Raw genomic sequence first — 27,797 nt, 5'->3', positions numbered from 1 at the left:
AGCTGGCAACTCGTTCCACGGTCCCACCGCTCTCTGTGCAAAGAGGTTTCCTTCCTCAATGTTCCTGCTAAACCTTAACCCATGTCCTCTGAATTGTATCTCACCTCCCCTCAGTGGAAACCTCACCCCTCACATTCAGTGACCCCAATGAACCCTCCAGGGATAGAACAGATGTCCAGGAGTGAGAGTTGTACTGCTGTGTTTACCTTGTAACAGCGTTGTAATATCATGCGGGCGGTGGCCGGCAGGTTGACTGTGTACAGGTAGAAGGTTCTGGAAGGAGCGTGATCCGGTGTCTTGGGAATTTCCTGCAAGGAGAAGGGGTACAGATGGAGGCTGGAGAAAGTCTGGGACAGGAGGTGGTAGGATTTGGGGGAGAGGGGAGGTTTCGGGCAAGGTGGATGGGAGGTAAGGTTTCGGGGGGAGGGTTATTCCTCCTGGGAGGGGAAGCAGGAGAGGGAGGGTTTGAGGGGAAGGATGGAGGGTTTGTGGGGGAGGGTAAAGGACATAGAGGATGGCGAAGTCCACCTGCAGGAAGATAATGTTCTCCGACAACATGCGGTACATCATGTCCTTCGCCTCCTTGGCTGGGATCATGGCAAAATCCTCCACCTGCTTCTGCTCCAGATGACATTTGCGGAGCAGGAGCCGGAAAATCCGGGCTGACCGCGATCCGAAACTGCATGGGGAGGAAGGGATGGGGAGGGAGGGGAAGAGGAGGAGAGAAGAGAGTGGGGAGGGAGGAAAGGGGAGAGAAAGGGAGACGGAGGAAAAAGGAGAAAGGGAGGGAGGGGAGGAGAGAGTGGTGGAAGGAGGGAGGAAGGAAAGAGGAGAAGGCAGAGGGTAAGGGGTTCAGAAAGAGGGGGAGGGGAGGGATGGGGAGGCAGAATCACGCCATGGCCAAGAACTCCCTCTCATTCCTTCATCCCCCCCCAAACCCGGCTCCCAGCAGGTGGCTCCGCTACCGTGACCCTCCTGACAGAGCGTGGAAGGCAGACCCCGACCAAATGCACAGGAGAATCTCAGCCTGCACTAGAGAGGGTGGCAATGTCGGCCTAGTGAAGGGGTCTGCTCCGCAGCGGTGAAAGAAGGAGCAGCGACTCCACCGTGATCTATGGCACTTAAATTGGAGCAGGGAGACACAGAGGTGAAGCCCATTCCTCACACCCCCCACACCTCTCGTCTGGCCTCATAACCATGAGATGTCACAGATACCCGCCACGCACATGCATATACACACCCTACTCACACGCACACACCCGTCCCGCTCACACACTCGCACGCATACCCAACCTGAACACCTACGTCCGCATACACACACATCCCCCCCTGCCGTCCACAGTTCATTGCCCCATGAGAAGAGCCAACCACCAAGGGACATAAATCTACTTACCGTTCCTGCACGACTGATTCCACCGTAGCACAGGCCAGGGATGCAAGAGCGCGATGCAGGTCAGGAGTGGTGTCAAGGAACATTCCGCCACAACATGCTGGTCACATGCATTTTCATTGCTGATAAATCAGGGGTGATCTGTATACTGACAGAGTCTCTCCGTCCGTCTCTCTCTGGGATTCTGTACACTGACTGGTGTCTCTCTGTCCCACTCTCTCTCAGGGGGATACCTGCACACTGACCAGTGTCTCTCCATCCCTCTCTCTCAGGGGGATATCTGTACACTGACCAGTGTCTCTCCGTCCATCCCTCTCAGGGGGGATATCTGTACACTGACCAGTGTCTCTCCATCCCTCTCTCTCAGGGGGAGATCTGTACACTGACCAGTGTCTCCCTCCCTCTCTCTCAGGGGGATACCTGTACACTGACCAGAGTCTCCATCCCTCTCTCTCAGGGGGATACCTGTACACTGACCAGTGTCTCTCCGTCCCTCTCTCTCAGGGGGATATCTGTACACTGACCAGTGTCTCCATCCCTCTCTCTCAGGGGTATATCTGTTCATTGACCTGTTTCTCTCCGTCTCTCCATCTCAGGGGGGATATCTGTACACTGAAGGGTATCTCTCTGTCCTTCTCTCCCACACTCTCAGAAATGGCTCCATGTGCTCTACTGGGGACAGACAGGTGGCTGGAGGTGTGCAGGGAGCTGCGTTTTTGGAAAGGATACTGATCATGTACATCCCTCCTCCACTCTCACCCGTCTTGCTGACAAACTCCATCTACAAAAAGGGAAGTGGAACATAGAATCAAACAGTACTGCAGCCCTCGATGTTGTGCTGACCTATACTTCCAAAAACAAAACTAAACCCTACCCCAGAACCTATTTTTTTAATCCACATGCTAAGTCTCTTAAATCCCCATAATGTTCCAACCTCCACCACAATCCCCGTCATTGCATTCCAGCACCTATAATGCTCTGTGTAAAAAAAGATACCTACCCCTGATGTCTCCCTTAAATTTTCCTCCCTTCACTCTGTACAATGTCCTCTGGTGTTTGCTGATTCTGCCCTGGAAAACGGTGCTGGCTATCCACCCTATTTATGCCCCTCAGAATCTTATTGACCTCTCTCAAGTCCTTCTTTGCTCCAAAAAGTCCCAGCTCTGCAAACATTGCTTCATAAGACTCGTTTTCCAATACAGGTAACATCCTGGTAAATCTCCTCTGCCCCCTCTCCATAGCTCCTTCCTGTAATGAGGTGACCAGAAATGATCTCACCAGATTTATCAAGCTGCAACATCACCTCATGGCTCTTGAACTCAATCCCCCTATTAATGAAGCCCAGCGTCCCATCGGCCTTCTTAACCATCCTACCAACCTGTGCGCCGACCTTGAGGGACGTATGGATTTGGACCCCAAGGTCCTTCTGTTCATCCACACTCTTAAGTAACCAACCATTGACCCTCTACTCAGCTTTCTGGTTTGGCCTTCCAAAATGGATCACCTCACACTTATCCAGATTGAACTCCATCTGCCATTGTTCTGCCCAACTCTGAATCCTGCCATATCCTCTTGTAACCTTCAACAACACTGAACATTGTCCACAACTCCTCCAACCTTCATATCATCTGTAAACTTACTCACCTATCCATCCTCCTTTTCATCCAGGTCATTTATAAAAATCGCAAAGAGTGGGGGTCCCAGAACAGATCCCTGTGGAACTCCACTAGTCACCCACCTCCAGGGAGAATACTTTCCATCCACTGCTAGTCTCGGCTTTCTACAGGCAAGCTCTTTCTGAATCCACGCAGCCAAGGTTTGATGCCTCAGGACTTTCTGAATGGGTCTCTCATGGCGGGGGAGGGGGGGAATCTTGTCAAATGCCTTACTAAAATTCATAACCACCAATCAAAATAAATAGAGGGGCACAGAAAGCCAGGTCCCGTGGAGCCAAGACCCACACTCCTGCCCTCAGATCCCAGACTGCTGGGTGACCAGCTCTGGCCGAATGGGACCATCACCCTTGCCTGACCCAGGAGCAGGCTGTTCAGCCCCTCAAGACTGTGCTATCTAATAACACCATGCGTGCCACAACCATCCTCAGTCCTGCATGGATGGTGACCCCTGGGACAGAAATTCAGGAGAATGGGGTGGGGGGTGGGGGCACCTCATTGAACCATTGTGAATGTTGAAAGGCATGAACAGAGTAGATGTAGAAAGGTTGTTTTCCCTGGTGGGAGAGTCTACCTTGAAACACAACTTCAGGATTGAAACATAGAAACATAGAAGATAGGAGCAGGAGTAGGTCATTTGACCCTTCGAGCCTGCTCCGCCATTCAACGAGATCATGGCTGATCTTAAAGTTCAGTACCCCATCCCCGCCTTCTCTCCATAGATCAGTGGGCATCTGCTTAGAACAGAGATGAGGAGGAATTTTTTTTTAGCCGGGGAAGTGGGGGAATCTGTGGAATTTGTCACCACAGGCAGTTGTGGAGGCTGGGTCAGTGGGTGTATTTAAGGCAGACATTGATAGGTTCTTGATTAGCCAGGCCATCAAAGGTTATGGGGAGAAGGCCAGGCAGTGGAGCTGAGCAGGGAGATCGATCAGCTCATGATTGAATAATGAACCAGGCTTGATGGGATAAATGGCCTAATTCTGCTCCTGTGTCTCATGGATTCACCGTCATACAATCAGGTAGCACGGAAACAGGCCATTCAGCCCACCGTGAGTATGTTGACCTGCCACGCTACATCAGCTGGAATATTGAGCCGAGGGTCTGATAGGTCAGTTAGCAGTTGTATCCAGACCCAATTTGGAACATTGTGCTTTGGTCACTGTGCTGCAGGAACGATAAGGTCAAGGTGGAGAGGGGGCAGAGAATGGTCTGAGCAGTTTTAACCGGAGTTTGACAGGGCTGCAGAGTGAGTGCTCTGCCCAAGGTCCCAGGTACTGAGAGAGTACCCCGTGGTCATCCCATGCACAAGCTGTGCACATCAACTCCTTCAAAGAAGGCCAGTGTCGGAGAGACTCACCGGATCGTCGCTCAGCAGTGCCAGGTACTGGTCTAGGACCTGCTTGGAGAGGTTGTATCCAGTGGGAAACGCTCGGAATATCTGCCAGGAAAGGAGAATTTGGAGTATTCAGCAGTAGGGCAGACCAGCTGGGGCTCTAATCTGTATCTAACTCATGCTATCACTGCCCTGGGAGTGTGCCATGGGACAGTGTGGAGGGAGCTTCACTCTTTATTTAACCTGTGTCCCTGCCCTGGGAATGTGCTATGGGACGGTGTGGAGCGAGCTTCACTCTGTGTCTGACCCCGGGAGCGTGTGATGGGACAGTGCGGAGGGAGCTTCACTCTGTGTCTGATCCCGGGAGTGTGTGATGGGACGGTGTGGAGGGAGCTTCACTCTTTGTCTGACCCCGGGAGTGTGTAATGGGACGGTGCGGAGGGAGCTTCACTCTGTGTCTGACCCTGGGAGTGTGTGATGGGATGGTGTGAAGGGAGCTTCACTCTGTGTCTGACCCCGGGAGTGTGTGATGGGACGGTATGAAGGGAGCTTCACTCTGTGTCTGACCCCGGGAGTGTGTGATGGGACGGTGTGGAGGGAGCTTCACTCTGTGTCTGACCCCGTGAGTGTGTGATGGGACAGTGCGGAGGGAGCTTCACTCTGTGTCTGACCCTGGAAGTGTGTGATGGGACGGTGTGGAGGGAGCTTCACTCTTTGTCTGACCCCGGGAGTGTGTGATGGGACGGTGCGGAGGAAGCTTCACTCTGTCTGACCCTGGGAGTGTGTGATGGGACGGTATGAAGGGAGCTTCACTCTGTGTCTGACCCCAGGAGTGTGTGATGGGACGGTGTGGAGGGAGCTTCACTCTGTGTCTGACCCCGTGAGTGTGTGATGGGACAGTGCGGAGGGAGCTTCACTCTGTGTCTGATCCTGGGAGTGTGTGATGGGACGGTGTGGAGGGAGCTTCACTCTTTGAATGACCCCGGGAGTGTGTGATGGGACGGTGCGGATAGAGCTGAGACGTCACTTTCACCGCGCCAACACCTGACAACCTGCGGATTCCCCAGCGCCCAGTCGTGGACCCTCACCTCGTTGGACGAGAGGGGCTGTGTGTGCGAGGAAGTGGAGGACGTTGTGACTTCACTGATCCTCAGCATAGTGCGGACAATCTCACTGCAGGTCTGTAGGGATCAGAAACTCAGCAAAAACTAGTCACACACACTCCCATCCAACCCATTCGCCTGGCCATCATGGGCCTGTGCCTGTAGTTGACCCATATCCTGCCCAAATGCCCTTGGTCCGTTGTAACTGTGCCCACTGTTCCAGGTACGAGAGCACTCTCTGAGTGAAAATTTTGCCCTTCAGGTCCCTCTTAAATCTCTGGAAAATTGGAGAACCACCTACTTACATTCCACCCATCTGGTCCTCTTTAACATCACAGAATTAACATCAACTTCTCCAGTGCCCGTTAAACCACTCCCCCACCCCCGAACCTCTCTTTTCCCCCCAAAATCACAACGCTGGACAAATCAGCGTACTTGATAGATACATAACCAACATTTCAGGCTCGAGCCCTTCTTCAAGGTATGAACACAATGTAGGCAGGCACTCGGATGAAATGGTGATGGGGCTGGGGGAAAAGGGGCTATCCTTTGCTCTCTGAAGGCAATTCAGTGGGAATCTCTCACTGCTCCCCATACAAAACAAAAACCTCTCCATCCAGTACCATCTCATTCGGGCATCTGCTCACACTTTGCTGACACCTTGATGAAGGACTCAGGCCCAAAATGTTGGTTATGTATCCCCGCTTTACGAAACTAGGCATTCCTACGGAACCTATCATAAGCCGAAATGGCATAAAGCGATCACCGCTGATTCCTATGGGAAAATTGTTTGAGCGTTCCCAAACCCAGAAAATTCATACACACCTAAAATTAACATTTAGTAAAAGCCTAGAAAGTAGAAATAATTTATGTGCAGTGTAGTTAGGCTGGGTGCTCGGAGGTTGGGGTGGGGGGAGGTACAGGTTGTAGGACAGAGAAGAAGAGTGGCACCTATTGACATCGTAGTTCTCAGGGAAGGAGCTGCTCAGGGTGTGGATGCAGCCCGAATAACGGCTCACTACTTTCACCACATTTTATCGTAAAGCGATTTGTGTAAAGCGAATATTCATAGAGCGGGTCTACCCATATAAAAAAGTTTGTCCCTGCTGAGTTTCTCCAGTACGATTTCCATCACGGAATCTGCAGACTTTCGTGTTGGACACCTCTCTTTTTCCCCATCCCTCTGTTTCCTTTCCTCCCTTCCCCATCAGAGTGCTACCCCCTCCTCTCCTTAACCCTCTTCTATCCTCCCACTTCTTACCTCTACCCCTTCTTCTCTCCAGCCTTTTTATTTAGGTCTATTGCTCACACCTTGACCAAGGCCTCAGGCCCAAAACATTGGCATTGGTGACCCTTTACTTCCCAGGCACGAACATGACATAGGAGCAGAAATAGGCCATTCAGCCCATCGAGTCTGCTCTGCTGATCCATTTCCCCACTCAGCCTGACTGTCTGGCCTCCCCATAACCTTTGAGGCCCTGGATAATCAATCTCTGCCTTAAATACACCCAACGATGTGGTCGCCATGTTGTGGGTGGTGAAGGGTCTTTCCATTTGAGTAGAATGAATCTCCTGGCTATTAAAGTAACAAATGCAATCACACGACAAGCTGAAACAGATAAGTTACCAGAGTCCAAAACTGGTCATCCAAAAAGTGCAGTCGTAGGATGAGGTTGTAGGTCAATAAGCAAAACTGCTGAAATAATATCAAATTTCCAATATTTTTCAGGGAAGGGCAGGACCAAAACATGTGTGTCAGGGAAGCCCCCTCACATTGATATCTGTCACAGATAGGGTTTATATGGGAGTAAAAACGTACTAGCTTGTCCTTGGACATCTGGGCTCTATGAACCACCTTAAACCGTATCAGAGAGTGTTGAGCACACATTGAGGAAGTGTTAACTAATTGGAGAATTTTCTCCCATGTCCCATTCATTCTTAATTTTGTTAGAAATCTCTGGACATACATTCAGGATCAAATCGTAAATTGTTGCTATTAAACTCTTCCGAAAAGGGTTTAAACATTTTTTTTTTTAAATCGGTAACTTCAGTCTGATGTGATAGCAGAAAAGTAGATAAAGTGGGATTTAAAAAGTTCCTAATCTGTACATATCTGAAAAAATGTGATCGAGGCAAATTCTATTTATTAGACAACTGCTCAAAAGACACGAGACAGTTATCCATAAATAAATCAGAAAAACATACTATTCCTTTCATATTCCAGAAAAGAAAAGCTTGATCAATTCTAGATGGTTGGAAGAAAAAATTAGATAGAATAGGACTCAACAAGATAAATCTGTTGAATCCAAAGGCAACAAAATTGAAGCCATATACATATTGAATGTTTAATTATAGGATTCGTCATTTGTTTATTCCATTTAATGAGTACAAAGGGAAATGAAGCCCTTAAAATAGAATCCCTGCACAAACCCATGCTCAAGACTCATCCACCGTGGACACGGAATTTCATCCAAATCTTGTGTCCATAAAAATTATTCCCCTGTAGCAGCCTGCGCAGAGACAGGGAGCAGCCCACAAAATGGCCGACAAACCGCATGGACCTGGGAGGTGACACCAGCTGTCGTCCCAGATGACCTACACATGGTGAAAAGATAGGGAACTCTGGCGGGTACATCAGCCAACCCAAGGTCAGCGCTCCGATGATGCAGGGCCCTGACATCAGCACCAGGGGCCCATATAAGCTACATTGGTGACCCCGACAGGTCCAAGCGGCAGTTGGACCTGAAGATGACAGATCAAACGGAGCCAGCGACCATCCACGCAGTCTCAGGCTTCCTACATTCTGGGAGTCACAGCCACACGTGTGGTTCGAGCAGGCTGAGGCTCAGTTCCAGCTTCACTGCATCACCACCAACGACACCCACTACTTCTCCATCGTGAGCGCCCTCGATCAGGACACAGTGGCGAGGGTCATAGATTTCCTACTGGAGCCTCCAGAGCAAGGCACACCATCACCATATAGTTATATGGCCCTCAAAGAGCTGCCAACCTGAACTTTCGGGCATTCCCGGCACAAGCGCGCCGCCCGATCGCTGCATATGGAGCGTCCGAGGGACAGGGCCCCACCCACCCTAATAAGCGAAATGAGCACTCTAACAACGAACCTTGCCTGCTCTTTGAGCAGATAATAAGGCTCGAGGATAATAAGGCTCTCATTCATGGACGAAGACTTCAGTGACCCTCGGAGGGTCACAGCCCGGGTGGACATTTTCTGGAGAGCGAAGAACCAGCACCGTTGTAGACCACTTGAGCAAGCCCCACGAACAGCCCCAAATGAGATCAATGCCAGCAGAGAGGCAAGTGTACACCCTGGGACAGCTATGCTGCTGTCACCAGTGATGGGGTGTGGAGGCCCGGCAATGCCGGCCACCCTGCGGGTTTTCGGAAAACGCCCTGGCCAACCGTCGTTGATGGCTGCAGTGGTTGGCCCGTGCAATAGCCTCCTCTACGTCTGGCACTCGCTGTTGGGCAGGCGCCAAGCATCCTACTCCCTGCAGGCCTTGACACCCACAGTGGCCAGCAGGGCCCAGCAGTGAGGGCAGCCAAAAGTTCCTGCTTTTGGGACCTGCACCATCCCCCTTCAACAGCCACTTTACATGGACCTTCATCCTTGTGGCAGTGGTGCAACTGCTCCTGGGGGCTGATTTCCTTCGGGCCCACTGCTTGCTGGTCAGCCTCAAGGGATGGCACTTAGTGTGCGCCAGAACCTTTCAGACTCCACCTCAGGGGGAAGCCAAGCTACCCCCCACACCAATCTGGACTCTATAACACTCTTGGACAATGAGTTCGCCCGCATCCTGGCGAAGTTTCCCCTCAATAGTGGCGCCACAGTTCTCCTCGGCTGAGCCCATTCTGACCGAGGGCCCCCTGCCAAGGCACGCTGACTCTCTCCCGAAAAGCTCAGCCTGGCGAAGGAGGGGTTTAAAAAAATGGAGGAGCTTGGGATTGTGCGACGCTCTGACAGTCCCTGGGCCTCTCCCGTCCACATGGTGCCCAAATCAGCAGGGGGTTAGGAGACCATGTGGGGATTACCGCCACCTCAATGAGGCCACCATGCTTGATAGATATCCCGTGCCCAACATCCAAGACTTCGCCGCCAACCTGCACGGGGTAAGGGTGTTCTCCAAGGTAGACCTCATCCGGGGGTACCACCAAATCCCAGTTCACCCCCAGGACATCCCCAAGACTGCAATCATAACCTCCTTTGGCTTGTTTGAATTTCTCCGCATGCCTTTCAGTCTAAAGAACGCAGCACAAACTTTCCAGCACCTGATGGACGCAGTGGGCCGGGACCACCCATTTGCGTTCATCTATTTGGACAATATCCTCATCGCCAGCCGCAAAGACCACACCGTCCACCTCAGATAACTGTGCACCTGCCTGAGTGAGTTCGGGCTAACCATCAAGCCCACTAAGTGCCAGTTTGGTCTGGCCACCATCGATTTCCTGGGTCCCCTGATAAACAGGCACAGGACCACACCCCTCCCCAAGTAGGTTGAGGCGGTCCGACATTTCGCTAAGCCATACACAGTAAAAGGACTACAGGAATTTGCCAGTATGATAAACTTTTACCTCAGGTTCATACCAGCATGCACTCTTTGCACTGATGACCAGCAAGGCAAAAGACATCGCTAGGGATGAGGAGTCCTCCAAGGTGTTTCAGAAGGCCAAAGACACCCTGGCCAATGCCTCCCTCCTAGTCCACCTCAGTCCAGAGGCACCTAACTGTTGACACCTCCATCACAGCAGTAGGGGATGTGCTAGAACAACTCATCGAGAGCCAGTGGCAATCCCTGGTCTTTTTCAGCAGGCTCTTTTACCCTGCCCCCACAGAATTCAAATACAGCGCTTTTTACCGAGAGCTGTAAGACATTTCCATTACTTTTTGGAAGGCCAGCAATTCAGGGTGTTCACTGATCATAAGCCACTGACTTTCGCCTTCCATAAGTGTAGAGCTCGTCAAAAGAATCAAAGACTTGTTGATCCAAACCAAGGCTTTTATTAGCAAAAGACAGGAGCTCTTCACAGGTGGCCGACCAGTCTGGAATGATCCGACCTGGCTAGGGACACAACCCTTTAAGGCCCAGACAATAGGCGTGGCATAGCTCTCAGCCACTCGCTGTAAGCACAGTCTAGATACTGTAACTATATACACTATATACACTGGTGATAGATCTGTACTATCACAATAAGGTTTTGAACCAGTGGTCAGCCCGACAACAGAGGCCCTTGTCCTACGTGTCCAAATTTACCACGGACATTCAATGTATCGCAGTGTAAAGCAACCTGGTGGCCGACCCTCTGTCCTGCCCCGCGATTGAGTCAATGCATGCCCTCTCCCAAGGGGTCGATTACGTGGCCCTCGCCAAAGAGCAGCAGTCGGACCCAGTCGGCAGGGGGAAGGGAACAGGACTGATAGGGAAACAGATAGGAGAGTGAATATAGGGGTGTTTCCGTTAGACGGTGAAACAATAAGGAAAAAGGGAACTAAAAAAAATAGGAGAGTAGGGGCAAGTGCATCGAGAACAAAGGTGGAGGGAGAAAGGAGATATGGATTCAAGGTATTGTGTATGAATGCACAGAGTGTAAGGAATAAAATGGATGAGCTTGAGGCATAAATGGCAATGGGAGGTTATGATATTGTCGGAATAACGGAGACATGGCTGCAGGAAGGGCAGGATTGGGAAATAAATGTTCCAGGGTACACGTCCCATAGAAAAGACAGAAAGTTAGGAAGAGGAGGTGGGGTAGCTCTGTTGGTAAGAAATGAAATTCAGGCGTTTGAAAGGAAAGACATTGAAACAGGGTAGAGTCTGTTTGGATAGAATTAAGAAATTGGAAAGGCATGAGGACCATAATGGGGGTCATTTACAGGCCTCCGAAAAGTAGCTTAGATATCAGTAGAAGTATAAATCAGGAATTAAGAGTGGCATGTCAAAGTGGTAGCAATACAGTAGTTATGGGGGACTTTAACATGAAGGTGGACTGGGATAATCAGATGGGGGCAGGAGCACAAGAGACTGAGTTTATTGAATGTCTACGAGATACTTTTTTGGAGCAGCTAGTGGAGGAACCTACCAGGGGGAAGTCGATTCTGGACTTGGTGCTGTGCAGTGACACAGAGTTAATAAGTGACCTCGATGTAGGGGAGCCATTAGGGAATAGTGACCATGGTATGGTTGCTTTTGAGCTGCAATTAGAAAGGGAAAAAGAAAGGAAGTCGGAAGCATCTGTACTGCAGCTATGAGGGAGGAGCTAGCCAAAATAAAATGGAAAGATACACTAGCTGGGAGGACAACTGGGGAAAAATGGCAGGTATTTTTGGACATTTTTCACAGGTTTCAGGACAAATTTATTCCAAAGTGGTGAAAGGCTCTAGGAGATGCAAATGGCAGCCATGGCTAACTAATGAAATCAAGTGTAATATCAAATCCAAAGGGAGTAAGTATAGGATAGCGAAGCGGAGTGGGAAGTTAGAGGATTGGGAAACCTTCAAAGAGCATCAGAGGGTAACTAAGAAAGTCATAAGAGACGGGAAAATGAAGTACGAGAGGAAATTAGCAAATAATATAATGGAGGATAGCAAAACCTTTTTTAAATATATGAAGAGGAAGAAATTGGTTCGGTCCAAAATTGGTCCATTAAGAATGGAAAAGGGTGAAATTATTACCGGAAACAAGGAGATGGCTGAGGAATTTAACAAATACTTTGCAACTGTCTTCACCAAGGAGGATATAGGTTATGGTCAGTTAGGGGGTAGTGGTCATGTGGTGTCAAGAGACTTGGGGAACTTTCCTGGGGAAGTAGGGGATCTAATGGATATCCGGATCCAGAAACAGGAGGTTGTGAGTAAATTGTTGGGACTGAAGGCTGATAAATCCCCAGGGCCTGATGGGCTGCATCCCAGGGTGCTTAAAGAAGTTGCTATGGAAATTGTGGAAGCACTGGTCGACATTTTCCAAAGTTCCATAGATTCGGGGGAGGTCCCTAAGGATTGGAGAGTGGCTGATGTGGTGCCGATTTTTAAGAAGGGAGGGAGGGAGAAAACGGGAAATTATAGACCGGTCAGGCTGACATCGGTGGTGGGGAAGATATTGGAGTCTATCATAAAAGGAGTAATAGCAGAACACTTCGGCAGAAATAATAGTATAAGGGCTAGTCAGCATGGATTCCTTAAGGGTAAGTCATGCTTGACTAACCTTCTGGAATTTTTCGAGGATGTGACAAAGAGGGTGGACTTGGGAGAGACAGTGGATGTGGTGTATTTGGACTTCCAGAAGGCCTTTGATAAGGTACCGCACGGGAGACTAGTGGGCAAGATCAGGGAGCATGGTATTGGAGGTAAGGTGCTGACATGGATAGGAAATTGGTTAAGAAATAGGAAACAAAGGGTTGGAGTAAATGGGTCTTTTTCAGGATGGCAGGATGTGACGAGTGGAGTGCCGCAGGGATCGGTATTGGGTCCTCAGTTGTTTGTAATTTATGTAAATGATTTGGATGAGGGGATTATTAATAACTTGAGCAAATTTGCAGATGACACGAAACTGGGTGGCGGTGTGGGGTGTGAGGAGGATGTCAGGAAAATGCAGAGGGACTTGGACAGGTTGGGGGAGTGGGCTGCTGAATGGAAGATGACGTTCAATGTAAGCAAATGTGAGGTTATCCATTTTGGGGGCAATAATAGGAAAGCTGAGTATTTATTTAAATGGAGACAAGCTAGGGAGTGGGGAGGAGCAAATGGATCTGGGAGTACTTGTTCACCGGTCACTGAAGACTAGCATGCAGGTTCAGAAAGCTGTGAAGAAAGCAAATGGCATGTTGGCTTTTATAAAGAGGGGATTGGAGTATAGGAACAGAGACACCCTTCTGCAGTTGTACAGGGCCCTGGTGAGACCCCACCTGGAGTATTGCGTCCAGTTCTGGTCTCCAATTTTGAGGAAGGACATACTAGCTATAGAGGGTGTGCAGCGCAGATTTACAAGGTTAGTTCCAGGGATGGCAGGGTTGACATATGCTGAAAGGCTAGAAAAACTGGACTTGTATCCGATGGAGTTTAGAAGGATGAGGGGGGACATGATTGAGGTATACAAAATCATCAGGGGGATAGACAGGGTGAAGTCGGATTACTTGTTCCCAATGATGGGGGAGACGAGGACTAGAGGGCATAGTTTAAGAATACAGGGTAGGCCCTTTAGGACGGAGATGAGAAAACATTTTTTTACCCAGAGAAGTGTGAATCTGTGGAATGCTCTGCCACAGAGGGTGGTAGAGACAGATTCGCTGATTATGTTCAAAAGAGAGTTAGATAAGACTCTAGTGGGCAAAGGAGTTAAGGGTTATGGGGATAAGGCTCGAAAGGGGTACTGTTGGTAGTGATCAGCCATGATCTGTAAAATGGCGGTGCTGGCTCGACGGGCCGAAGGGCCTACTCCAGCCCCTATTGTCTATTGTCTATTGACCCTGAGATCCCCATTGATAGGACAGCCATCTCCGGTCTCAGAGTGGAGGATGTCCCTGTTGCCCCAGGTAACCTGGCACTGCTGTGTGATATTTCTATCGGCAGTCCCCACCCCAAATCCTGGCCGCATGGAGACGCCAGGTGTTCGAGGTCATCCACAGCCTGACACACCCTACCATCTGCGCCACGGTCAAAATGGTGGCTCCTCTTTAAACAGGTCAGCCAGAGGGCCAAGACCTGCACACTAGAGTACCTGTACAGAGTTTTGAGACAGCGCGGTGCAGGTTCAGCCACATGCACATTGGCCTAGTGGGGCCGTTACCAGTTTCCCGTAGGGAAAGATACCTCGTGATCATGGTAGATCGCTCCACATGGTGGGAGGAGGTGGTCCCACTAGCTGATACCATCACAGAAACCTGCGCCAGGGCACTCATTGACACTTGGGTGTCCCGATTCAAGGTCCCAGAGCACTTCATCTTGGACAGGGGGGCATAATTCCCCTCCGGGATCTGGGTAGGGCTGGCTAACCTTCTGGGGGCATATCCCCAGCAGGCCAATAGGTTGGTGGAGCAGTTCCACAGGCACCTTAAGGCAGCCTTGATGGCCCAGCTCAAGGGTCTCAACTGGGTGGACGAACTGCCTTGGGTTTTGTTGGGAATTCGTATCGTGCCGAAGGAGGAGATGGTCTAAGGCGCACCTTTAATCAGGAAGTTCCTGTGCCTGGAAGATCCCGCAGTGACCCTAGAGAACCTGTGGTGAAAACTGGGGTCCTTGATCACGTGGCAGCCCCCACCGCATGGCCAGACCAAGCATAGCTTCCCGAATGACCCAAGAACTTGCCAGTATACATTTGTGAGGAGGGGCACACACAATGACCCAACGAAGGCCCCTACAAGGTCGTTAAAGACAACTGTTCCAACTTCGTCTTCGACCGGTGGTAAGGAGACCTTTACCATTGACTGCCTAAAACCAGTGTATCTGGACTGTAACGAACTCCACTCCGCCTGCGACATGGGGCAGGCCACCTAAGGCTATGGACAATGGCACGGTCGCCTGTTTTTCGGGGGGGGTCGAGTAGTGGCCCATGCACTGACATATGGAGCAGCCTGCAAAATGGCCGATGAACGAAGCGACCACACAGACCTGGGGGTGACACCGGCTGTGGTCCCAGGTGACGGGAAGATGGGGAACTCTGGCGGGAATGCCGGCCAATCCTAGGCCAGCGCTCTGATGACACGGGGCCCTGACGTCAGTGCCAGGGGCCCATACAAGCATGATGGCCAGAGCAACAAATCAGTCTCATTTTCCAAGACTTTGGTGTGCGTGTTGTTCTTCTCCACGTATGTGTAGTGCGAATGCTACATACCGAATATTAATCGCCCAAGAGTAGAATAAAAAAATCAGGCAATGCCATCCTGCCATCTTTTGTAAATTTCTGTAAATATTTCTTACTTAACCTCGGGTTAAGGCCCTCCCGTCCATGACCACCCCCCGGCCTCTTGCCCATTGGCCTGTACTCCTCCCCCTGCACTTCTTTCTTTACTGCTCCCTCAGGCTGCTTATTGCTGATACCTTGAGGAGGAAGGGATTCGGCCTGAAATGTTGGTTTACCTCCTATGGAAGTTTCGAGACTGGCCAAGTTCCTGCAGCACTCCTGTGCTTTTAATGTAATCACTGCATCTGCAGACTTTCCTGTTTCACTTTGTAACTTTCAGTTCTTTTACACCCCCCCACCCCCTCCCCATGTGGTGAACAAACAGGGCAGCAAAGGCAATCTTGGGCAGGTTCGGGAGGAGAGAACTGGAGGGACTGACCGGCACAGCATACCTGGTCGAGCTTGCTGCCCACAGCCGCCACAATGGCCTGGTCTCGGAAGTGCTGATGGAAGCGATCGAAGTTCACCTGCCAGTAAACGCCATCGTTGTGGGGGAGCTGCGGGTGCAGAAAATATGGCCTTTCAGGTCACGCTCGAACGCATGTGCACTCCCACTCCTCCACCCCAGTTGCCAACCCAAATGCCCCATCCGTGAGTGGCCCAGCTCGAGTCGGGTACACTGTGTGGCCCACCCTTTACTCCCAACTTTCGCCTCCCCCAAGTCATCTCACACCCCCATCTTACCTCCTGCTCCACTGGGTTGAGCTTGCAGCGCTTCGATTTGGGCTCCCCGCTGTCTCCTGACACTCTCCGTCTGCGCCTGCACTGCCCTGGACAGGAAGGCAGTATACCAACGCCCCACGTTAAACAAGACAGAAACGATGTTAGTGCTGGGCAGTTACACAGAGGGGCACTGCTTTCTCAGCTGCCTTCCACCAACACTGAGTCAGTGGGAAGAGGCCCTGCCTCATGGCACCACACACCCTGGTTCAATCCCCACCTCTGGTATGGGGTAGAGGGAGTTTTGAGTGGGAGTGGGTGCCAAGAGGGTGGGTGTGCAGAGAGAGTGCAAGCGCGCCCCAGAGAGCAGACGTATGGAGCGAGGGGGCGGGTGCAGCGAGGGCAAGTGTAGTGCGTGTAGTGAACGCGTTGTGGGTTCGTGGAACCTCACCGATCAAACTAAGGTCAGGCACTGTGTACATCTCCTTCTCGTCCAAGACCAGCGTGGGGGCAGGAGGGGGTCGGGAAGGATCATCTGCTGCCGGCTCAGGGACCGACCCGCACCTCTGGAGGAAGTGAGTCTCCACAAGGCGTACAAAGGTGTTGGAGGCTTCAATGTTCTCCACACTCTGATTGTCTGCTGGGAGAGGGAAGGTGAGAGGTGAAAGGGGAGGGGGAGCGGGGTAGAGAGACAGAAGGGAGAGAGACAGACAGAGAGGGAGGGAGAGAGAGAGAGAGACAGGCAGAGTGGGAGAGACAGGCAGAGAGGGGGAGAGAGAGAGAGAGACGCAGAGAGAGGGAAAGAGAGAGAGAGACAGGCAGAGAGAGAGGGAGAGAGAGACAGGCAGAGGGGAGAGAGACAGGCAGAGGGGGAGAGAGACAGGCAGAGGGGGAGAGAGACAGGCAGAGGGGGAGAGAGACAGGCAGAGGGGGAGAGAGACAGGCAGGGGGGAGAGAGACAGGCAGGGGGGAGAGAGACAGGCAGGGGGGAGAGAGACAGGCAGGGGGGAGAGAGACAGGCAGAGGGGAGAGAGACAGGCAGAGGGGAGAGAGACAGGCAGGGGGGAGAGAGACAGGCAGGGGGGAGAGAGACAGGCAGGGGGGAGAGAGACAGGCAGGGGGGAGAGAGACAGGCAGGGGGGAGAGAGACAGGCAGGGGGGAGAGAGACAGGCAGGGGGGAGAGAGACAGGCAGAGGGGGGGAGAGAGACAGGCAGAGGGGGGGAGAGAGACAGGCAGAGGGGGGGAGAGAGACAGGCAGAGGGGGGGAGAGAGACAGGCAGAGGGGGGGAGAGAGACAGGCAGAGGGGGGGGAGAGAGACAGGCAGAGGGGGAGAGAGACAGGCAGAGGGGGAGAGAGACAGGCAGAGGGGGAGAGAGACAGGCAGAGGGGGAGAGAGACAGGCAGAGGGGGAGAGAGACAGGCAGAGGGGGAGAGAGACAGGCAGAGGGGGAGAGAGACAGGCAGAGGGGGAGAGAGACAGGCAGAGGGGGAGAGAGACAGGCAGAGGGGGAGAGAGACAGGCAGAGGGGGAGAGAGACAGGCAGAGGGGGAGAGAGACAGGCAGAGGGGGGGAGAGACAGGCAGAGGGGGGGAGAGACAGGCAGAGGGGGGGAGAGACAGGCAGAGGGGGAGAGAGACAGGCAGAGGGGGAGAGAGACAGGCAGAGGGGGAGAGAGACAGGCAGAGGGGGAGAGAGACAGGCAGAGGGGGAGAGAGACAGGCAGAGGGGGAGAGAGACAGGCAGAGGGGGAGAGAGACAGGCAGAGGGGGAGAGAGACAGGCAGAGGGGGAGAGAGACAGGCAGAGGGGGAGAGAGACAGGCAGAGGGGGAGAGAGACAGGCAGAGGGGGAGAGAGACAGGCAGAGGGGGAGAGAGACAGGCAGAGGGGGAGAGAGACAGGCAGAGGGGGAGAGAGACAGGCAGAGGGGGAGAGAGACAGGCAGAGGGGGAGAGAGACAGGCAGAGGGGGAGAGAGACAGGCAGAGGGGGAGAGAGACAGGCAGAGGGGGAGAGAGACAGGCAGAGGGGGAGAGAGACAGGCAGAGGGGGAGAGAGACAGGCAGAGGGGGAGAGAGACAGGCAGAGGGGGAGAGAGACAGGCAGAGGGGGAGAGACACAGGCAGAGGGGGAGAGACACAGGCAGAGGGGGAGAGACACAGGCAGAGGGGGAGAGACACAGGCAGAGGGGGAGAGACATAGGCAGAGGGGGAGAGAGAGAGAGAAATAGGCAGAGAAAGTTAAGCAGAGAGAGAGAGCGACACACACAAACACAAGGAGGGAGAGAGAGATGTAAAACACTCCATATGATAACTCATTCCTGGAATCATCCTCGTGAACCTCTTCTGAACCCTCTCCAACATCAGCACATTCTTTCTTAAACAAGTCCAAAACTGCCCACATTCGTGAGGTCTCCACATCACATCCCTGCTCTTATACTCTGTTCCTCTTGAAATGAACGCCAGCATTGTATTTGCCTTCTTCACCTCAGACTCAACCTACATGTTTACCTGCACGAGGTCTCCCAAGTTCCTTGGTACCTAGGTACTTTCAATTTGATCCCCATTTAGAAAATTGGTTGTCGTAGGTACTCTGTGGTTAGTAAGGGATTACTTAAGGTGGTATCTGAGTGGGGGGAGAAAAAGGTAGAGAACCACTGGTCTAAGTCCTTCTGCAGCCTCTCTGTTTCCTCGACATTCCCTGTTCCTCCACTTACCTTCGTGTCATCTGCAAACTTGGCCATGAAGCCATTCATTCAATAATCTAAATCACTGATATACAACATATCAAGAAGTGGCCCCAACCCCGACCCCCGTGGAACATCACTAGCAACTGGCAGCCGACCAGAATATGACCCCTGTATTCTGACTCCACCCACGCCAGTATGTTTCCTGTCAGGCCAAATGTGGCACCTTGTCAAATACCCTCTGAAAATCCAATCACAGGAAAACACCTGTTATCTGGAATTGAAGCAACTGGCAAAAAAAAATTAAATGGCAGAAACGAAATGGGAAAAAACAGGCAAGTTTAAAATTGGCGCATCTTGCCGTTAGATCGCCAGTCACACATCACACAATCTCAAGCAACCGGAAAATTCACTTAGGTGCTGGATACCTGGGGTTTCACTGAACATAACATCCACTGCATTTCCCTGATCCAGCCTATTTGTCATAAGAATTCCACTAGGTTTGTCAGGCAAAACCTTCCCTGAAGGAAACCATGCTGGCTTTGGCATGTCCTGTCATGTGACTCCAGTACTCTGCAACCTCTGCAGGCGGATTCACTCATTGTACCATCCCACCCACCCCTCGCAAACCTTCTACCAACCCCCTCCTTCAACGGGGGTTCTTCCCACCCCCCCCATTCCCCACCCCACCCCCGTCTGCATTGGACAGGCCCTCATGGCCCAACAGGGTCCATCCCTTACCCTGCATCGTCTCCGTCAGCCTGTCCACCACCTTCTTCACCACTGCACTCATGGTCATTTTCCCGTTCTGGAGCAACTCCTCGACAATCAGCTCACCCGTGTCCCCGTACAGCGTCTTGGCCGAGTAGATATAGCGAGGGTAGCGCAGGATGCGCAGGACGTGGGCGCCATGCAGCTCGTATTCCACATAGCCACGCTTGTGTAGGTGGTATGTGACGAAGTTGTGATGGATGAGGACGCAGAGAGCTTTCTTCACCTGAAGGAGAGCACAGACCAGTCACGCGCACGCAGAGACGCGCGCCCACTCATTATGCATATGCACAGACACGCAGAGGAATGCAAGCCCACATGTGGTACGTCTGCAAAGATATACGCCCGCATGTTTAACCATACATGTAAACAAACGCCAACATGTTTGTACATACATGAAGACACACCGTGCATATGCAGACACGCACATGCTCACATGCCATATGTACGAGCAGACACACGCACACAATCTGTCCACTTGTGCTCTCACACAGCTGCGCATGCACATGTTGTGCATACATACATGTACACCATTTGTTTGCACACACAAGACTGGACCCTGCCACTCACCAAATGCTCATTGACCACCCACCCCCCACTCCTCCGAGACAGGGAGGCAGAAACGATCATCCCCATTTCCTCTACCCCGGAGTTTGCCTACCCCCTGCCAATGCCCCACTTATCACCCGACCCCCAACCCCCACAGGCACACCCAGAATCCGTGCATCAAAAGGACCCGGTGGAGGGGAGGGAACGCTGGGAGGACGGATGCTCACACACAAGTACCTGGTCGACGGGCGTGTTGGTATCCGCGGCAATCAGTCGCAGGGGCTGGCTCCCCGTCCGAATGAGGTGAGTGCCCACCTTTGACACGATCTGCCCGTAGTGTGCCAGCAGCAGATGCGAACAGATCTGTGACTCCAGGTGAGTCATGGCCAGTTCCAGTTCCTGCAGTTCACCTCTGTGGCTACAAGCAAACTAATGTAGCCACCCGCACCCCCCCCACCTTTCCAGTCTAATGCAAGAACGGGGTCAGGTGCTCAGAGAACAGCAGCGAGCGGGCGGAGCGAGCTTCACTACCTTCCAACACAAGCTCGACCCCCCCCACCCCTCTCGAAACAGGATCCTGTGTCAAAGAACAAGACATCCAAATCAAACGGAAAGTCTACAGTTTGCACGCGATCCTTCTCTCTCACTTCCCTGCACATCCACTCGTCTATCTGAAAGCCTCTGGCACACAACCCCTCGCAGCCCATTCCACCACTCTCTGTGTAAAAGAAAACCTGTGAAGCGTGAAAGTCTCCAGATGCTGTGATTGTAGTAAAATCACAGAAATGCTGGGGGTAATCTCAGCTCGTCTTGCACCGTCCAAACATTGCCAGCGTTCCTGTCCTGAGCCCTTCTTCAAGGAATAAGCAAAGAACAGAATAAAGACTGAAGACTGGCCAGAGGGAGAGGTTCAGATCAAAAAAAGATGTTAATTAGATGTGATAAGAGGAGAGTTGAGAATTGATTTTAGGTCTATAAAAGGAGAGGGGGAGGGGGTAACAGGGAAGAGAGAACTGGGGGAAAGGAGATGGGGGAGTTTAACTGAAACCGGAGGTCGATGTCAAAGCCATCCGGTTGGAGGGTGCCCAGAGGGAAGATGAGGGGTTGTGCCTCTAATTTGCAGGTGGTCTCAGTCCAGCAGTGCATGGACAGACATGTCAGCGTGGAAATGGGACAGAGAATTGAAACGGGTGGTCATTTGAGAAACAGGTGGCCACAAACAAAAACTTGCCTCGTAACTCTACTTTCAATCCCACCCCCCCCACCCCACTTAAATATCCTCAGATATTTGAGATTTCCACACTGGGGGGAAAGATTCTGACCACCTCACTCAATTAACCCCTCTCGTTTGATAAACTTCCATCAGTTTCCTGTTGCCCAATGACACTCCTGAAGAAACGCCCCAGCTTGTCCCACCTCAAACCCTCTAAATCCAGATTTTAACATTGAAAGAGCAGGGGAGGTTTGTTAAAATCACCGGTTACACCAGTGTCCACAGGTAAAACACAAGATTCTGCTGACACTGTGGTTAAGTGAAAAAGCACACAAATGCTGGAGAAACTCAGCAGGTCAAAGAGTGCCTTTATGTAGCAAAGGCATCACCAACGTTCCTGGCTGGAGCCGTTCATCAAGGTGTGGGGGAACATGAGAGATGTCTGAACAGAAGAGGGGAGGGGGTGGTGATGGTGGAAGATGATAGGTGGAGGGACTGTAAGAGGGGGGAGGAGTCAAGGCTAGGTGGAGAGAGAAAGGAAGTAGGAACTGGAATAAAGTTAAAGGGGGTGAAAACAAGCTAATTATTGGAACGCAGTGGACTCAATGTTCATGCCCTGGGGTTGGAGAGTGCCCGGACAAAAAAATGAGGCATTGCTCCTCCAATCTGCGGTTGGTCAGGGTGGGGTTTGTGTGAAAGGCCATGGACAGACATAAGAGTGCGACTCAGAATTGAAATGGTTGGCTACAGGGAGGTCGTTTTTGTTGCAGATGGAGAGGAGGTGCTGGGCGAAGTGATCTCCTAATCTGCAACTGGTCACTCTGATGTAGAAGGCCACAGAGGATGCACCGCACATTTACTGCATCCGGTGCACCCTCTACATAAAGGCACTGTTTAACCTGCTGAGTTTCTCTAGCATTTGTGTGTTTTTCCAGTGTCCACAGGTTTGTGTACATCTTTGTGAAGGGAGGGATGGGGTGAGAGATTCCTTCTTCCCTTCATAGTCCTGTCCTTCCATCTCCTCCCCACTTCCCATGGTTCCACCCATCCTCCACTTCCCCTCCTCAATTTGTCTAACCCACCCCTCCCTCAATCTTTCCCACCCTCCACCTGTCCTCCCTTCCTTCATAGCTACCTCATCCCCTCTACCTTTCCAACCTCAACCTCACTTTTTTCCTCCCTCCCTCCCCTCATTTCCTTCAGTTTCTTTCCCTCCCTCAGTCCTTCCTCCTTCCATCCAACCTCTCTCCCTCCCTCCCCCTTGCTTCCTTTCCCTCCCGCCCCTTGCCCCTCCCTCTTCCCCGTCCTCTGCCTCCCTATCCCCCTTCTTCCCCGTCCTCTCCCTCCCCCTTCTTCCCCGTCCTCTCCCTCCCCCTTCTTTCCCGTCCTCTCCCTCCCCCTTCTTCCCCATCCTCTCCCTCCCCTTCTTCCCCCTCCCCCACCCTCCTCATCCCCAACCTCCCCATCCCCCACCCTCCTCATCCCCAACCTCCCCATCCCCCACCCTCCTCATCCCCCAATACCCAACCTCCCCCACCCCACAACCTCCCCCACTCTCCCCCACCCTCCTCATCCCCCAACCCGTCCACTCTCTCCCTCCCTCTCAACCCTCGACCTTACCTCACCCCGCCCCTGTCTCTACCCCCTCTTCCTACCTCCCTCAAACGCCTCTACCTCCAGGTAGCACTTTCTCATTCAGTGACGTCACAGCCTTCCCCCCTCCGGATCACTTCCGGTCCCACTCTCTTCGCTCGGTCCATTCTCCCCCCGCTGCCCCGCATCAAAATGGCGCCAACTTCACCCTCACTGCCCCGCACCAAAATGACGCCGGCTTCACCCCCCCCCCCCCCGGCTGCCCCGCACCAAAATGGCGCCGGCCCGCTTTCCCACCTCTCAACAGCGGGGTGTGCGCCGCGCACAGCCTGCCGGGAGATAAGTGACGTCAGCGGGTAAGATGGCGGAGGCTGCGGCCGTATCTCCGCTTCGCTTCTTCTGCCACTGCTGCAAGGGCGAGGTTTGCCCCAAGTTACCGGTAAGGAGGCCGCTACCTCCCCCCCCTCGTCTTCCTCCCTCCTTCGGCAGGGGATGCCACCGCCTCTCCTCGCTGCCGCCATCTTAGACTCTCTGATGTTTTATTTAAAGTACTAATTTCTTTTAAAAAATAAACGTTTTGGGACTTCAAGGAGGCCGAGGGGTGAAGGTCAGGGGCTCCCTTCGGCACTCAGGATGAAAAACAATCCGATCTGTCACACCCCGCCCCGAAACTACCATGGTAATGGTCTCCATGAAAGACCACCCCCCACCCCCATCATCCCCATCCCATGGCAGTGGTTCCCATGGAGATCACCCCCCCCCCCAATCATTCATCCCCATCCCATGGCAGTGGTTCTTATAGAGATCATTTCCCCCCCCCATCCCATGGCACTGATTCCCATGGAGATCAACCCCCCCCCCAATCCTTCATCCCCATCCCATGGTAGTGGTTCCCATGGAGATCACCCCCCCAATCATTCATCCCCATCCCATGGCAGTGGTTCTTATGGAGATCATTCCCCCCCCCAAATTCCATGGAACTGGTTCCCATGGAGATCACCATCCCTCATCCCCACCCCATCCCATAGCGGTAGTTCCCATGGAGACCATCCTCATCCTATTGCAGTGGTTCTCATAGAGACTACCCTGTCAACCCCCACAATCACATGGCAGTGCCCTTGGGGATCAGATCCCCAACTCTCCAATTCACCATGATTCCCCACTCCCTCCCCCCAGATTTTTTAAAATATTATTAAGCCCCTTCTCCATTCTTTATGTCAACTTATTTGACTCCTCAGAGGCCTTGCATTGCATGTTTTTACAACTTTTCTATGGTTAAGATACGAGTTAACACAACACTGTTACAGCGCCAGCAAATTGGGTTTGAATCCAGCATTGGGTATAAGGAGTTGTATGTTCTCCACGTGATTGCGCAGGCTTCCTCGGGTGCTCCGTGGCCTCCCACCCTCCAAAAATGCAAGGGGTTGTAGCACGGGCTCATGGGCCAAAAGGGCCTGTTACTGTATGTCTGAATTTAAATTTAAATTTTAACTTACACTTTGATCCCTCCCTCCCTCCCTCCCTCTCTCTCTGAGTCGGGCCCAGGCTAATACATGACCTGTCACTGTCAGCCTAGATATTCTTCTCATCAATGAGCCAGGGAAAACATTTGCAGTTTGGGGGGTGAGAGAGCGAATGGAGGTGTAAATCTTTGTCAGTGGAAGCTTGCTCTTAAATGCCTTCAGTTTCATAGTAATGTTGTGCATGATCTTTTTAAATGAAGACATTGCCTTGTCTAACATTTGAAATCTTCGCAGAGGTAACTGCCAAAACATTGATATGAATGAGCTTTATGAACGTTACTCAAAAACCCTCGTCTCCTTCCCAGTGCATTAATCCAACTCCATCTCACAGTTCCGTAAAGGAGATAACTAGTCCACCTTTCAGGTCAAGTTTGTTTTCCTCTCCTCGTCGACGTTGGTTCAGAGCTTCTGGCACTTTCTGTTGACATTAGGGACTGCAGAGTTTCTTTGCTCCATTGTAACATCCCTCTTCCCCACTGATCTGTTTCTCCAGTGATTTAGTCCAGTTCTTAGGACAGCTTCGAAGGTCTATGAGATGCTGGACTTCATTAGTTGGGGGATTAAATTCAAGAGTCAAGAGGTCATGTTACAACACAAATCTCTGGTGAGACCACAGCTGGATATTGTGTTCATTTCTGGTCATCTCATTACCGGAAAGATGTGGAAGTTATGGACAGGGTGCAGAGATTTACCGGGATGTTGCCTTGATTGGAAAATGTGTCTTATGAGGCAAGGTTAGCAGAGCTGGGGCTGTTCTCTTTGGAGCGAAGGTGACTTAATAAAGGTCTTCAATATTCTGAGAGACATAGATCGGGTGGACAGCCAGGACAGGAGTAGCAAACACCAGAGGACATATTTACAAAGTGGAGGGAGGGAAGTTAGGGGAATTTAGAGAAATAAAGTGATTAATACTGTTAATACAACTTTTTTTTAAGTTAAGTTTTTTTTTTACACAGAGAGTTGTGGGGGCCTGGAATGCCTTGCCAGGGATGGTGGTGGAGGCTGAAACATTAGGGGCATTTAAGAGACTCTTAGACAGGCTCACGAGTGCAAGAAAAATAGAGGGTTATGAGGTAGGATGTTCTATGTTCTTTTGCTTTAGATATCTGGCTTGCATGGTCAAAATGCCTTCCCTGTCCCTCCTAACCCCAGCCTGTGGCTCTCCTGCTGCCTCCCCAGCCTCTACCCCACTACCGCAGCTCTAGTTCAATGTCACAAGATATAGGCCAATCGCTCCGTCTGCTTGCTGGCACAATGGAGGCATTTAAGAGACTCTCAGACAGGCATATAGATGAAAGAAAAATAGAGGGTTACAAGGTAGGGAGGGTTAAGTAGGTTTTTTTGTATGTATTTAAGGGTTGGCCCAACATTGTGGACCAATGAATGTGTTCATTGGGCATGTTGAAGGTGATCCTTTGCTGTGAGCAGGTGCAGCTGATTTAAACTCTGCAGTGAGTTAGCATCCAGTGCAGCAGCTGTGTTTGACTTGAACCCAAACAGATGGGGGAGTGCTGGCTCAGAGAAAAATACATTTCGAGCAATGCAGCCAGGTACAGTTGCAGACAATGGCTTGTAAACTGCCACAGGTTCATTTGTTCAACTGGGGAGCCTCAGTGGCAAACAAAATCACATCAAAACAGAACGCTGGCAGCAAGACATTTACCAGGATTGACAATATTGGGGGTATGAGGGAGGAAATGATTTATTCTTGTTATTGAGTACAGCGACAATTCACCAGATGGGACATGAGGTGGGTGAATAGCAAACACTGTGCTCTGTAGAATTGGGAGAATTAAAGATTGAAAACCCACAAATCCAGACATTAGCAGGATGTTGCCTGTAAATCAGGACCAGGGGTCTGGGAACTGCTACCTATGGGGATTGATAGATGCTGGATCAATGAATTTTTCAGTTGCTTGAGATTGCAGTTTGCATGGATTGGCAAACTAACAGTGAGACACACCAATTTTAAACTTCAGTATTATTTGCCTATTTATTTTCCACGGTTTTGCTTGAATTATGGATAACCGGGATTTTACAGAATTAGCGAATATGTGGAACATAGATCATTTCGGTACAGGCCATTTGGCTCACGATGTTGGGCTGACCCATGTCAACCTACTCAACAATCTAAATGTTCCCTACCTCACACCCAGAACCCTCTATTTTTCTTGCATTTGTGTGACTGAAAGAGTTTTAAATGTCCCTATTCCTTGACATCCATCTCCCCTTTGGCTAGGGAGGACCCAAAAATCAATGGCAACTCCCTATCAATCTCTTCCCTCCCTTCCTGTCGTAACCTGGGGTATATCTCTTCTGGTCCCCGGGACTTGTCAAACCTAATGTTGCTAAGAAGATCCTGCACGACCTCTTTCTTCACCTCAACATGATCCAGCCATAAGCTTGGACCTCGCATTGTCCTTTTCTCTGGTGAATACTGAAGCAAAGTATCCATTTAGGACTTCCCCAATATCCTCCGCCTGGAGGCACATGTTGCCTCTTTTATCCTTAAGCAGCCCCACCTTCATTCTCGTCATCCTTTTGTTCTTTATGTAAGCATAGAACGCCTTGGGGTTCTCCTTAATCCTACAGGCCAAGGCCTTCTCATGCCTCCTGTTAGCTCCTTCCTGGCTACCACATGAGCCCTTCCTGTTTCCTGCTTCCTATATCTAACATAACTTCCTCTTAACTACCTGTTTCACCTGATTTGTCAACCACGGTTCCCTTACTCTAGCATATTTTCCCTGTCTCAGTGGGACAAGCTTATCCTGAACCCCATGGAGTGGTCCCTAAACATCTTCCATTTTATTTTGGTGCTTTCTCCTGAGAACATCTGTTCCTAATTTACTCTCCCCAGTTCCTGCCTAATCCCACCGTAATTAGCCTTCTCCAATTTAACACTTTCCCATTTGTCTACTTCGATCCTTGTCCATAGCTACGCTAAAGCTCAGGGAGTTGTGGTCACTCTTATTGAAGTGCTCCCCTACTGAGAGATCCGGCACCTGACCAGGTTCATTACCCGGTACTAGATACAGTACGGCCTCTTCTCTACTCAGCTGGTTCATACCTCTCCCATCCATGTACCTGTACCTGTCCAAATTTTCCTTGAATGTCAAAATTGAGCCTGCATTCACCACTTCAGCTGGCAGCTCTTTGTGTGAAAAATTCTCCTATCTTCTAATTCTTGTCTCACCTAACCTCCGTGGAAAAAGCCTGCTTGCATTTACTCTCTCTATACCCCCATAGTTTTAAATACCTCTATCAAATCTTCCCTCATTCTCCCATGCTCTAAGGAATAAAGTCCTAACCTTTCTCTGTGACTCAGTTCCTGAAATCCCGGTAATTAGGGGTCTATCTTTTAAGAAATGTGGGGTTTATCTTTTAA

The 27,797-nt window shown here is 51.2% G+C and overlaps 2 protein-coding genes across 5 annotated transcripts in view; one reads left to right on the top strand and one right to left on the bottom strand.

The window, feature by feature from the left end:
- Positions 1-23,040, bottom strand: part of polr3c (polymerase (RNA) III (DNA directed) polypeptide C) — a 29,417-nt gene extending 6,377 nt beyond the window's left edge. The window contains exons 1-12 of one of the 2 annotated variants that reach the window (XM_069940601.1): positions 22,952-23,040; positions 20,321-20,660; positions 19,505-19,760; positions 16,528-16,716; positions 16,101-16,186; positions 15,809-15,913; positions 5,488-5,580; positions 4,424-4,504; positions 2,120-2,171; positions 1,394-1,454; positions 529-679; positions 207-308 (exon numbers count right to left, since the gene is read on the bottom strand). In XM_069940601.1, coding sequence (XP_069796702.1) covers positions 207-308; positions 529-679; positions 1,394-1,454; positions 2,120-2,171; positions 4,424-4,504; positions 5,488-5,580; positions 15,809-15,913; positions 16,101-16,186; positions 16,528-16,716; positions 19,505-19,760; positions 20,321-20,467 — 1,323 coding nt within the window. In that variant the 5' untranslated portion in view covers positions 20,468-20,660; positions 22,952-23,040. The remainder of the gene's footprint in view (positions 1-206; positions 309-528; positions 680-1,393; positions 1,455-2,119; positions 2,172-4,423; positions 4,505-5,487; positions 5,581-15,808; positions 15,914-16,100; positions 16,187-16,527; positions 16,717-19,504; positions 19,761-20,320; positions 20,661-22,951) is intronic. The other variant, XM_069940602.1, reaches the window with a different exon arrangement.
- Positions 23,041-23,214: 174 nt separating this feature from the next.
- The window catches only part of rnf115a (ring finger protein 115a), a 32,012-nt gene continuing 27,429 nt past the window's right edge, over positions 23,215-27,797 (top strand). The window contains exons 1-2 of one of the 3 annotated variants that reach the window (XM_069940604.1): positions 23,215-23,328; positions 25,369-25,485. In XM_069940604.1, coding sequence (XP_069796705.1) covers positions 23,251-23,328; positions 25,369-25,485 — 195 coding nt within the window. In that variant the 5' untranslated portion in view covers positions 23,215-23,250. The remainder of the gene's footprint in view (positions 23,329-25,368; positions 25,486-27,797) is intronic. The other 2 variants (XM_069940603.1, XM_069940605.1) reach the window with 2 other exon arrangements.

Source organism: Narcine bancroftii, chromosome 5 (assembly GCF_036971445.1).
Source record: "Narcine bancroftii isolate sNarBan1 chromosome 5, sNarBan1.hap1, whole genome shotgun sequence".
NCBI classification, from domain to species: Eukaryota; Metazoa; Chordata; class Chondrichthyes; order Torpediniformes; family Narcinidae; genus Narcine; species Narcine bancroftii.
The sequence above is the reverse complement of the archived record's forward strand: the minus strand, read 5'-3'. Positions and strand labels throughout refer to the sequence as shown.